The sequence below is a fragment of the Periplaneta americana genome, chromosome 3 (genome assembly GCF_040183065.1).
Source record: "Periplaneta americana isolate PAMFEO1 chromosome 3, P.americana_PAMFEO1_priV1, whole genome shotgun sequence".
NCBI lineage: Eukaryota > Metazoa > Arthropoda > Insecta > Blattodea > Blattidae > Periplaneta > Periplaneta americana.
The window spans coordinates 189,462,828-189,475,759 of NC_091119.1; the positions used below are offsets into that span (position 1 = coordinate 189,462,828).

Consider the following 12,932-nt stretch of genomic DNA (forward strand, 5'->3'; position numbering starts at 1 on the left):
TTGATGGTAATTCGTTATATCCAATGCCACCAGGTTGCCTTTTCGACATTTCTGGTCTTCTCTCCTGGCCGTGGCTTAATTGTAACCCACTTCTGAGGTTGGGGCGCCTGGAAGGCGGAGTTACATTACCCCGATGATGTGATAGGATGATTATGATAATGTGGTGCCAGGAGAGGTCTTAAATATAAACTTAGCCTAAATTCCAGACCATGGACGAACACAGGAATAATTCCCTTTAAGGAAAAATTCCTGTGCTCTAACTGGGAATCGAACCCGGGACCTCATGAACTATAGCCAGAAGCTCTGACCACTGACCATGAGGCTGGTCAAACGTTATAAATTTTATTTTCCATATTTAACATATTTTGTTTATAAAAATTTGTTCTGCAGAATCTAATATGTAAATTGACTTTCTGCTGTGTATTATGACTAATTGGGAAATTTAGAAAAAATATAGAAATTCATAGTAACTTAGATAACAAATAGGTATTCTTTTGATGATTTAATTTAAAACAAATGAAACTAAGTTTTGATATTAACGATTTAATGTGGCTGTTCGATTTCATACATTCATCTATATGTATAACTAGAAATTTTGTATCTGTTTTATATAGATTTCAATAACATTTAATTTAAACGAAGTAATTCATCTTGAAGGTTACTAAACTGTAGGTGTCTGCCTTTGAAAAGTTTCACTGTATTTTTTTTATCCATTATTATAACACATTGTAACACTCTTCAGACAGTAAATTTATGAGTAATTATGTTTCCTATTGGAATAGATCGGCACCACAAATTCGAACAACAGCAAGTTGTCGCTGCTTGGAGTTGCTCCTGTCCACCAGCAAGGAATTGGACACTTCAACTGTGGCAAACTGCATCCCACAACTTTGTTGCACCTGGCAGCTCTGCACTATGCCCTCAGCATGATCAACTACAACGCTACCATACTGCCAGGAGTCGACTTGGGTCTCATACTGTTCGACAGCTGCTCCAGGCCTTCCCGTGCTTACAATTCTATCTACAATTTCTTGTCATTTCCTAAAGAAGCTCTCAGAGCAATGACAGTGGGTATGTATGGAAAATTATAACTTACAATAAGGTCTCTTTCACATTTTTTAAGCAACCTGAATTCAAGTTGCGGTTCACACATACTCAGTTTATATTTCATTGAGGTTTTCTAGTGAGTGGTTCTGTAGTTTGATTTGATTTGATTTAATTTGATTTTTATTAGCCATATGAATTTCAAGCATTCATGGCATCGTTAGTATATAAGAAAAATTACATATTGTATGATATGATATGATATGATATGATATGATATGATATATGATATGATATATGATATGATATATGATATGATATATGATATGATATGATATGATATGATATATGATATGATATATGATATGATATGATATGATATGATATGATATGATATGATATGATATGATATATGATATGATATATGATATGATATATGATATGATATGATATGATATGATATGATATATGATATGATATGATATATGATATGATATGATATGATATGATATGATATGATATGATATATGATATGATATATGATATGATATATGATATGATATATGATATGATATGATATGATATGATATGATATGATATGATATGATATATGATATGATATATGATATGATATGATATGATATGATATGATATGATATGATATGATATGATATGAAAAAAAACTATGAATGTCACAGTTTTCTTAAGGTTGATGTCATTATCTAATTCAATAGATCTCTGCGAAATTTAATGTTGTTCTTTTGAAAAATGGTAAAAAGAAGAATTATCACCACGAATACAGTAATCCTTTCCTTTATTTTCTATAGAAACAGCACTACATCTTGCAGTTATAGACTCAATTAGATTCTAATTCTTAACAGAAATGTGACATTCATCATTTTTCCCGCGAACTCTTCATATGATAAGATATGATATGATATAATGTGATATATGATATGATATATGATGTGATATATGATATGATGTGATATATGATATGATATGATATGATATGATATGATATGATATGATATGATATGATATGATATGATATGATATGTGATATATGATATGATATATGATATGATGTGATATATGATATGATATGATATATATGATATGATGTGATATATGATATGATATATGGTATGATATGATATGATATGATATGTGATGTGATATATGATGTGATATATGATGTGATATATGATGTGATATATGATATGATATAATGTGATATATGATATGATATGATGCGATATGATATGATATGGTATGATATATGATGTGATATATGATATGATATGGTATGATATATGATATGATATGATATATGATATGATATATGTTATGATATGATATGATATGATATGATATATGATATGATATGATATACTACATATAAATCCTAGCTCTAATTATCACCTTCATTTCATTTAGACGCTAGATATCCACAGCAGTTGATACAGCTTCACAAAACAACCAACAAAAAAGAAACACTAATCCCTTCTCAAAAATTGTATTGCTGTAGATATTCATACATTGTGACTGAGTGTGATACATTGTTGATATTTAGTGGAATAATATCTGGAGATTATCTACCCTAGCACTCAGACTCGTTAAACTTGATATAAAAAAACTGACTCTAGCGATCAGTTAACTGGATACAAAGTAAATGTATTGTATTGCTGTAGATATTCATACATTGTGACTGAGTGTGATACATTGTTGATATTTAGTGGAATAATATCTGGAGATTATCTACCCTAGCACTCAGACTCGTTAAACTTGATATAAAAAAACTGACTCTAGCGATCAGTTAACTGGATACAAAGTAAATGAATGGAGGGGGAGGGAAGAGAAATATTTTTTTTTACTTCAAAACTTTCTGTAATTAAAACGTCAAAAGTGTTACAGTTTTAAAAAAGATAATGTACCTTTATGATAGACGATGTGGTGTCATTTTCAGTACAGTATCCTTCGATTAGTTCGAAGGATACTGAAGATGACATCACACCTGTCTGTCATAAAGGTACATTACCTTTTTTGTAATTGTAACACTTTTAACGTTTTTAACTATAGAAAGTTTTAATCTAGTGTTGTTGTTGTTTTCTAATGCCAGGGGTTTGACAATAAAGTCATTTGACCTCTTGCACTCCAATATTTTTCAAAGATATTATCATGGCCAGCCACTGAAGCACAGATTTTGAGGTGTTCCGAATCCATTTCTTGGTTTGAGTTGCACAACGGGCAGTTAGGGGACTGATATATTCCAATTCTATGCAGGTGTTTGGCCAAACAATCATGGCCTGTTGCCAATCTAAATGCAGCTACAGACGATTTTCGTGGTAAATCGGGAATTAACTGTGGATTATGATGCAGAGAGTTCCATTTTTTCCCTTGTGACTGTGTTATCAAATTTTGTTTGTTGAAGTCTAAATATGTAGATTTAATAAATCTTTTCACAGAGTAATACGTAGATTTAGTAACAGGTCTGTAAGTAGCAGTGCTGCCCTTCTTTGCTAAAGCATCCGCATTCTCGTTTCCCAGGATTCCACAATGGAATGGTATCCATTGGAATACAATTCTTTTATTGAGTGATATTAATTGAGAGAGCATTTTAGTTATTTCTGCTGTTTGAGATGAAGGTGTGTGTTTAGAGACTATTGATAGAATAGCTGCTTTGGAGTCTGACAATATAACTGCATTCCTAAATTTATTGATATGGCATAGAAGATTCCTGAGACTTTCACTTATTGCAATGATTTCACCATCAAAACTTGTTGTTCCATACCCAAGAGATCTATAAAGTGAGAAGAGACAGCACGTAACACCTGCACCGGCACCTTGTTCTCTGGAGATCAAGGATCCGTCAGAGTATAAATGAAGCCAGTTTTGTGGAGGATACCTAATATTAATTGTCTCTAAAGACAATTGTTTCATTATTTCAGTGTTTACTTCTGATTTCAGTATTTCTTCTGTTAAATTTAGGTTATATTTTAATCAAGTGTTAAAGTGAACTTAAGGAACAATGACAGAGATTTTTAGTTTTCAATTGTTACAACCACAGGTACAGAAATGCAAACGAGACCAAAGGACATCATGGCAGCTGTAATATTAGATGCAACAGCTGCAGAGGCAGTGACGCAGTTGTTGCATGCACAAAGTATCGCTCCACTAGTGGTGCCTGTGGAAGCATTTGCAACCCAGAGATTGCAGTTGGCATCTGAGTCGAGTAAAGTATGTACTGGTATTTCGTTGTGTGTGATGTAATTTAAATCAGAGAGTTTGTAATAGATTATTTTTCAATTACAGTAATATAGTGTTGCTGTCTGATAAAAGTCAGTTGAGTTCACACTGCTCTTCTTTTAAGCTTTTGAAATAATCTGAAATTTTCTAGCATTTCCGCCATCTGTCCAAACCCATTTTTTATGCGAACAAAAACAAATATTTGTTTAATTTCCAATGGCAAACACTAAGTAGTTAATATAAACAATTTAATACCGTAGTTACATCGGAAACATTATGTCTAAGTGGGCGACCATAAAAGTAAAATGTTACCGGTAACTGTTATAGTCCCGTCGCTCTTATTTCCGGCAGCCAATCACGTTGCAAGTCGGCTACATTTAAACATGTGCGTCTTGTCATTCGCTGTTGATTTCCTTATGGACCTCCTAAGGGTCTATAGATACTGGGTATAATCGTCCGCCATTTTCGTTCTTTCCTTGCCATTTGCAGCAATTAGACGAGAATTTACAACAGTACAAATTTTAATTCCGCGCTCTTTTAGGTGTATTTGTTTAAAATAATAATAATAATAATAATAATAATAATAATAATAATAATATCAAATGTAACAATCGACTTAGAGCCATGCAGCTAGATACTCTGGTAATTAAACCTTCAACAGACAGTGCAACATTTGATCCACATACATTAACGTTATAGTCAACAATTGATTTCGTTAGATATACAAAAGCTATCTCAACATTCACTTAGCTATTTATTTTTAAGTTTCTTACATTAAATATTATAACAAGAATGTAATCGACAGATTGAATTTTTTTCCGGCAGCGAGTCCCACAAAGCGCGGGGCCTGGGGTGACCGCCCCACTTGCCCCGCCGAAGGGCCGGCCTTTCTATGACAATCCACAGTTCTAACAGACTTAAGTTGTTACTCTGCAAACTGAGGTCCGCGCATATGTAACTGGGAAACTAGTACGGTACAGATTTCGAATAGGAATTACTTTTAAAAGTAATTCTTTCTAAACATTTCTCTTGCTTTGACTCCCATCTAAAGTTAAAAATAGAATAACTTTGGAAGGTGTCAATGACTATTTTGAACATGACACTTCGAAGTTAGTAATTTTTTCTCCCTTCCCAAAAAACATTTTGATTTCGAATTTTTTCTATGCTTTCCTTAGATATTTATCTATGAAACCTAAAATTTACAATGCGATTATCATAGGTGCTACGACGTGATAATGTTTAACGGTGCGGAAAATAGCGTCGTCTGCTAACTGCAACTGGCAATGAAAGAACTAAAATGGCGAACGATTATATGTACCTACTCTTTATAGAACCTACTCTTACTAGGACGTAAGCAAAGAGGCAGAGCCACGCTGGAAATAACAGCGACGTGACTATAATTGTGAAGTTTCATAAGAGTCAGTATTAGAGTAAGTGTTCGATGTAATGTGTAGGCCTACCGTAAAGTTGGGTGGCTTTGAACGCCGAGGTGACTTTGAACAGTAATTTAGCGCCTTTCTAAATTAAATGCTGTACTCAATTGCGAAAAAACTGTTTAAGTTATCAATAAACTAGTTCAGTTTTTTCGCAATATGATACAGCATTTAATTTAGAAAGGCGCTAAATTACTGTTCAAAGTCACCTCAGCGTTCAAAGTCACCCCACTTTACGGTAGTTAGTTTGTGATTTAGCTGCATGTGGCAGCACTAGTTAGGAAGCATATAGTTTGTTCATGTGTTTGCCGCCACACCGTATGTAGCATTGCTATAGACTTTCCAGAACTTTCTACAAGCTTTAAACAGGAAATGATGCTTACCAGCTTGGCGTCAATTGGAGAAGGACGCTATGAACAATATGGCTAAGTCAGCCCAGGGAAGTGTGACTTGTGACATCACAATCTAGTATATACAGTCACGAAGCTCAATACGTAGTAAATATGCATCCATAGATAGTTGCTGACCACTAGGATCACTACTATCGCCTCATTACAGACAATGCGAAATAGTACCAGCACAGTCTATTGTTCCTAGTACCCTCAAAACTCAAGCTTCGTCACTGTTTATAATAGACTGTGGTGACATCGTAACTTATTTTATATGGAAATACAGTCCATTGTATATATATATATATATATATATATATATATATATATATATATAGAGGCTATATACAGAGTGTTTCAAAAATACGAGGCATAATTTCAGGTATGTATTTCCCACGTGAAGACAATCAAAATAGTTCATTACAACATGTGTCCGGAAATGCTTCATTTCCGAGTTATGGCCTTCACAACATTGAAATTCACCGGAACGTTTTCTTCCCGCAGGTCGATGTAATTACAGAAGATGTTCAAAATGTCCACCTCCTGCTTGAATACAGACCTCACATCGATGTCTCATTGACCTGCGAACACGATCCCAAACTCCAGGAGTATTGCGTATCTCCTCAGAACATGCTACAATTCGATTCCGAAGGGATTCCAAATCAGGCACCAGAGACGAATAAACCAATGATTTTAAATGGCCCCACAAGTAGAAATCGAGAGGGTTCAGATCAGGTGAGCGTGGAGGCCAAGCAATTGGGCCACCTCTACCTATCCATCGATCAGGAAACCTTCGATCCAAGTACAGGCAAGCTGTACGACTGAAGTGTGCAGGAGCACCATCATGCAAGAAGTGAATGTGTTGACGATTTATCATTGGAGTTTCTTCTAAAACATGAGGTATGGTGTATTCCAAGAAGTTTGTGTACACCTGCCCCGTAAGTCTGTTTACAAGTACATGGGGTCCAACTAATTGATCACCAATGATACCGGCCCACATGTTGAGGGAGAACCGCACCTGGTGATGAGATGGAACAGTTGCACGTGGGTTTTCATACGCCCATACATGCTGATTGTGGAAATTTGTTATGCCATCTCGTGTGAACTGTGCTTCATCTGTAAATAATACTAAAGCAGGTTTACACCACACTGCTGCAAGAACCACTGATAGAACCTAACTCGTGCAGGGTAATCTGCTGGTGACAGGGCCTGTACAAGTTGCAAATGATAAGGATAAAATTGATACTCTTTCAACAGTCTCCAGACAGTCGTATGAGGAACATTGACTTGCAACGCTACCCTTCGTGTGCTGATAGAAGGAGTCATGTTCACAGCCTCCAGAATCTCCTCCTGTACTTCTGGAGTTGTAGATCTTGGTCGTCCCCTTCCCAAAGCAGGAGAGTTAAATTTTCCATACTCGCACAGACGGTAATGGAGACGTACAAATGTTTTCCGATCTGGACATTGTCGCTGTGGGTACCTCTCCTGATACAAACGACGAGCCAGCGCAGCATTGCCGTCCGCCTTACCGTACATGAAGTGTATCTCTGCCAGCTCTTGATTTGAATACATGTTGCATAGTCTAACGCCTACACAACACTGAATGTAACCTTCGCCTCGGAATGACCTGTCAGAGTGCCCTCTTAATGTCTCCTTTGACGGCAACGACCTGCGGAAAGAAAAACGTTCCGGTGAATTTCAATGTTGTGAAGGCCATAACTCGGAAATAAAGCATTTCCGGACACATGTTGTAATGAACTATTTTGATTGTCTACATGTGGGAAATACATACCTGAAATTATGCCCCGTATTTTTGAAACACTCTGTATATTCACATTTTATAGACTTGTATATGCAAGCTTCAGACATTGTCAAAATATTAAAATACAGTAACATAAAAATCATAAAATTAAAAAAAAATTAATAAATCGAAATTATACAAAGTAATTACGATGAACAACACATAAATTAAACTTGAACAAAAAATTGGAAATAGTGGAGCATTCAATGAATTCCCTACAGTTAGATTGAAATTATACAAAAATTCGGGAACAACAAAGTTTAACTTACACATTGTTTTGTACAAAGAAGTTGAGAATAACAGAGATTACAATGAACTAAATATTCACTGAAATTATACATAATAACATGATGACAGTGATGATGACGGTGAATATAGCCCACAAATAAAATTCACAAGAAATGCCATATGTTTGCACGTCTTTCCCTAACTTCATACCACTAATAATTGTTTAAAACTATAAATCTTTAAGTTCTATAGTTTTAATACAGTGAAACCTGTTCAAATCGGAACCTGAATAATCCGGAATCCTATTTCGGAACAATTTATTGGTCCCGGTGAAATTCATATGTATTATGTGTATTTTTTCCTGAATAAAACGAAAATTGTCCAACGCGGAAACAGAAACTGTCTGCTACTGTTCAAAACGGAAATAATATTTTCGACCCACTACTTTAATGTAAACTATATTTTGAAACAGTATGTGCTTTCAAGGAATGTACGAAATACGTAGGTCACTAAGATGAAAACAAATTTTCTTTGTAAAATTTTTGAGGGTGCGAGGGTGTGTTGGCCTGGTGGTCATAATGTTATTACCCTGTTGACTAGGCAGACGAGTCCATTCAAAGATGTTCAATGCTTCACTCCTGTAACGCAAGTGTAGTCTATTAGTGATTTCGTGAAAAAAAAAAAAAAAAAAAGTTGCGTAAAAATTTTGCACTATCATTAACTGATGAAGTAAAAGTTATCGAGGAAAATGAGAAACGAAGAGTATGGAAAATAATGTTGAAATTTATGAATGGAAAACTCAGGTGTAACTTAACACTTTCAAAAATAAAGGCCGTATCATGAGTGAGTGGATTGCGGTCAATAATGGTGACAAAAAAGGAAAGAGAAAACAACAGGTTGCATAGAAATAAATGAACTGTTGTGGGAGTGGATTGTTCTTGCCCTTTCAAAGATCATGCAAATTTCTGGACCTAGTCTGCAAAGAAAACCCTTGAACTGGCAAAGAAATTAGATAATCCAGAATTCAAGGCTTCTAGGCTCCTAGTCCATCTAAATAATGTGCTATGATATACAGTACAGTATTATAGTATAGTGTTAGATATTAAATTTAGTGTCATTAATAAACTTTATACCGTTTAATGAGTGAGTTACGATACAATTTATACACGAAATGAGATTTTCATCAAGATCATTCACAAATTAAATAAGTGACAGGAAGCTAATTTAATGTCAGTAGTGTTAAACGGAATATTTTGTATTTCCTACAATTTGCAGCATGCCATTTTGTTTTTCATTTAAACAAATGATAAAATATTCCATTTTAACTTCACACCTGAATAACACGAAAACCTGTCCACAACGGAAAAAAAAATTAGGACCATGTCACTTCCGTCTTGAACAGGTTTCACTGTATAAGTGTTAAAGTGAACAACAAAAAACATCAGAATTGTTTATGATGATGAAATTTGTATTCTGGGAAAATTAATGACGAAATTTCTAGTCATTTCTTTGAAATGGATCAGAATCTTCATATGGACTCCATCTGTTTCAGGAGTCTTCAGTATTGAGGGAAAACTTGATCCATGCAATGCTATCCGTGGCTCGGGCATCCCACTCACATTCGATGGTCGTGATACATGGGACAGCAACCTGGGCTGAACTGCTGAACCAGCAACTGCAGGATTATTTGCAGGAGTATGATGAATTGCTCTGCCTGGCCGGCGTCTATGCCTTACATAGCAAGAATACCAAAGAATTGATAGGGGCTATCAGCTCCACTAAACTTATGGTTACAGACGACATCATCAAGACCCTACGATCTGGCACTGTTGTTATCCTGCTTCTTGAAGATCCTGAAGAAATAAGAGCATTCCTAGAAGTTTGTCGGTATATAAGTGGACTTGTGTTTCTGACAATTCTACAGTCCTGGAGTGTAAATACTTACGCAGGTATTACACTTAAACTTTTCAACATGCTCTTTACTCTCCATTCTTTATTTTTTCCTTGTACATACATTTAGGGTGATTCACGAAGATTGTGTCATAATCTAGGATCTAATCTGATTACTGACACTATTTTGAAAAAAAAAGTTCATATATACATGTGTCCGATTTTGAATAGTTTTGGATAAAACCACAGTTCTTCTTTCCATAACAAGTATCCTTGTGAACTTCTTTCTGTCTGGACATCTGGAACTGTGTGTTTTACAGTACAGCTGATAGCAGCGACACAAAGCCTCGTGACATCAGGGTCAGGGTTAGAGGTAATGCAACACCGGTACAATGTATCTATCTTGCAACAGAAGTTAGGGAATGCGGTGCCCACAGTTCACACTCGAGCGACTTTATGTATTGCTGCAGAAGGTGAAGTCTTTGAAAACTGGGTTTAATAGAGATTTTTCAGGTGAATAATAATGTGGATGAAAGAGTGATGGAACGGAGAAAAATTCTCTCCGGCGCCGGGATTTGAACCCGGGTTTTCAGCTCTACGTGCTGATGCTTTATCCACTAAAGCATCAGCACGTAGAGCTGAAAACCCGGGTTCAAATCCCGGCGCCGGAGAGAATTTTTCTCCGTTCCATCACTCTTTCATCATATGATGACGCAGAATATCTGCATGGAAATATCATATGTACTTCGGTACATCAAAATAAATATGATATGCGTAATAAATCACTTCGTGATTTAAGACGGCGCCCATACCGTCGGATCCCGGCCAACCAGTCACTCATTCGAGTGCACCTCAACACATGTATGGACTTCGGTCCTGCGATCATAGACATCTATGACGTAGTGCAGAGGGCGGCCACTAGAGGGAACCCAAGAGATGGAGCTTAATCTGAGACGATTCTAACTGGCGTCGGGGTTGTATCCGGCGTGGCTTAGTGGATAAAGCATCAGCACGTAGAGCTGAAAACCCGGGTTCAAATCCCGGCGCCGGAGAGAATTTTTCTCCGTTCCATCACTCTTTCGTCATATGATGACGCAGAATATCTGCATGGAAATATCACATGTACTTCGGTACATGAAAATAAATAATGTGGATGTTCTGTAATTAATTTATAATACACTCAGTACCATTCTCGCAAATAGTTTAAATGCTTAATTAAACCTTCTTAATTTCCACGTTTATGTTTAACACTTAGGAGGGTGTAACTCAGTTTTAAAAATATGAACATTTTGCATCACAATGATGTTAGAAATCAGATCCTAGAGTATCACACAATTTCAGTCTTCGTGAATCACTCTGTAATTGTTTATTTTCCATTACTTATCACATTTATTTTCTACTTTAGCCTCTATTTATTTATACAGGATCTGGCAGAATGATCTCCCCAGTTTGAATTGACCGCCACATGGGTTTCTTGATATATGTATCCTACAAGCAAAACTCAGCTCGGATTCCTCGTGGCGCGCGTGCTATACCCCTCCTACCCCCCTGTAGTAGGTGTGAGAGCATGCTGGGAACGGGAGCATATGTCACCTGCGCGAGAGTCACACTCACTGATCTCTGCGCACTGAGTTTTTCTTGTTGGATGCCTATAGTTGGTATAGCTTATATCTTTGAGCAATACAAGCCATACCTTTTCAGTTACCATCATGGCGAGGACAGTTGAACATCGTGCATTTTGTTATTGAAACATATTAATAAAATTGGTGATTCTGTGATTGCAAAGCAGCGGTAATTTCGTACCCATTTTAGAGTAGGTCGAAACGAAAGAATTTCTGATACGAAAACGATACTGTTATGGGTCAGAAATTTCAGGCAAAAGGTTCAACTTTCAAAAAGAAGTCGTCTGGTAGATGTCGCATTGTTTGGACTTCCGAGAATATTGCAGTAGTGAGGCATGCAATTATGTACATCTCCACGTTGCGACATTCAGCCATTGAACATGCTCTGGTATTGGGAATATCTAAGTGGAGTGTTAGACGAATTTTACACCTAGACCTCAAGTTCCAACTCTACGAAGTTACGGTGGTTCAGGAACTTCGGCAATGTGACTGGCTCAACCGCCAAGATGCTTGCTAGATGGCTCAACCGCCAAGATGCTTGCTAGATGGCTCAACCGCCAAGATGCTTGTGAGATGGCTCAACTGCCAAGATGCTTGCGAGATGGCTCAACCACCAAGATGCTTGTGAGATGGCTCAACCGCCAAGATGCTTGCTAGATGGCTCAACCACCAAGATGCTTGTGAGATGGCTCAACCGCCAAGATGCTTGCTAGATGGCTCAACCGCCAAGATGCTTGTGAGATGGCTCAACTGCCAAGATGCTTGCGAGATGGCTCAACCACCAAGATGCTTGTGAGATGGCTCAACCGCCAAGATGCTTGCTAGATGGCTCAACTGCCAAGATGCTTGTGAGATGGCTCAACCACCAAGATGCTTGTGAGATGGCTCAACCGCCAAGATGCTTGCTAGATGGCTCAACCACCAAGATGCTTGTGAGATGGCTCAACCACCAAGATGCTTGTGAGATGGCTCAACCACCAAGATGCTTGTGAGATGGCTCAACCGCCAAGATGCTTGCTAGATGGCTCAACCACCAAGATGCTTGTGAGATGGCTCAACCGCCAAGATGCTTGCTAGATGGCTCAACCACCAAGATGCTTGTGAGATGGCTCAACCGCCAAGATGCTTGCTAGATGGCTCAACCGCCAAGATGCTTGTGAGATGGCTCAACTGCCAAGATGCTTGCGAGATGGCTCAACCACCAAGATGCTTGCGAGATGGCTCAACCGCCAAGATGCTTGCTAGATGGCTCAACCGCCAAGATGCTTGCTAGATG

The 12,932-nt window shown here is 37.1% G+C and overlaps 1 protein-coding gene across 1 annotated transcript in view; it reads left to right on the top strand.

Moving 5' to 3' along the window:
- The window catches only part of LOC138696918 (uncharacterized), a 135,603-nt gene that overhangs the window by 94,200 nt on the left and 28,471 nt on the right, over positions 1–12,932 (top strand). The window contains exons 19-21 of the mRNA XM_069822409.1: positions 783–1,071; positions 4,115–4,284; positions 9,697–10,093. Coding sequence (XP_069678510.1) covers positions 783–1,071; positions 4,115–4,284; positions 9,697–10,093 — 856 coding nt within the window. The remainder of the gene's footprint in view (positions 1–782; positions 1,072–4,114; positions 4,285–9,696; positions 10,094–12,932) is intronic.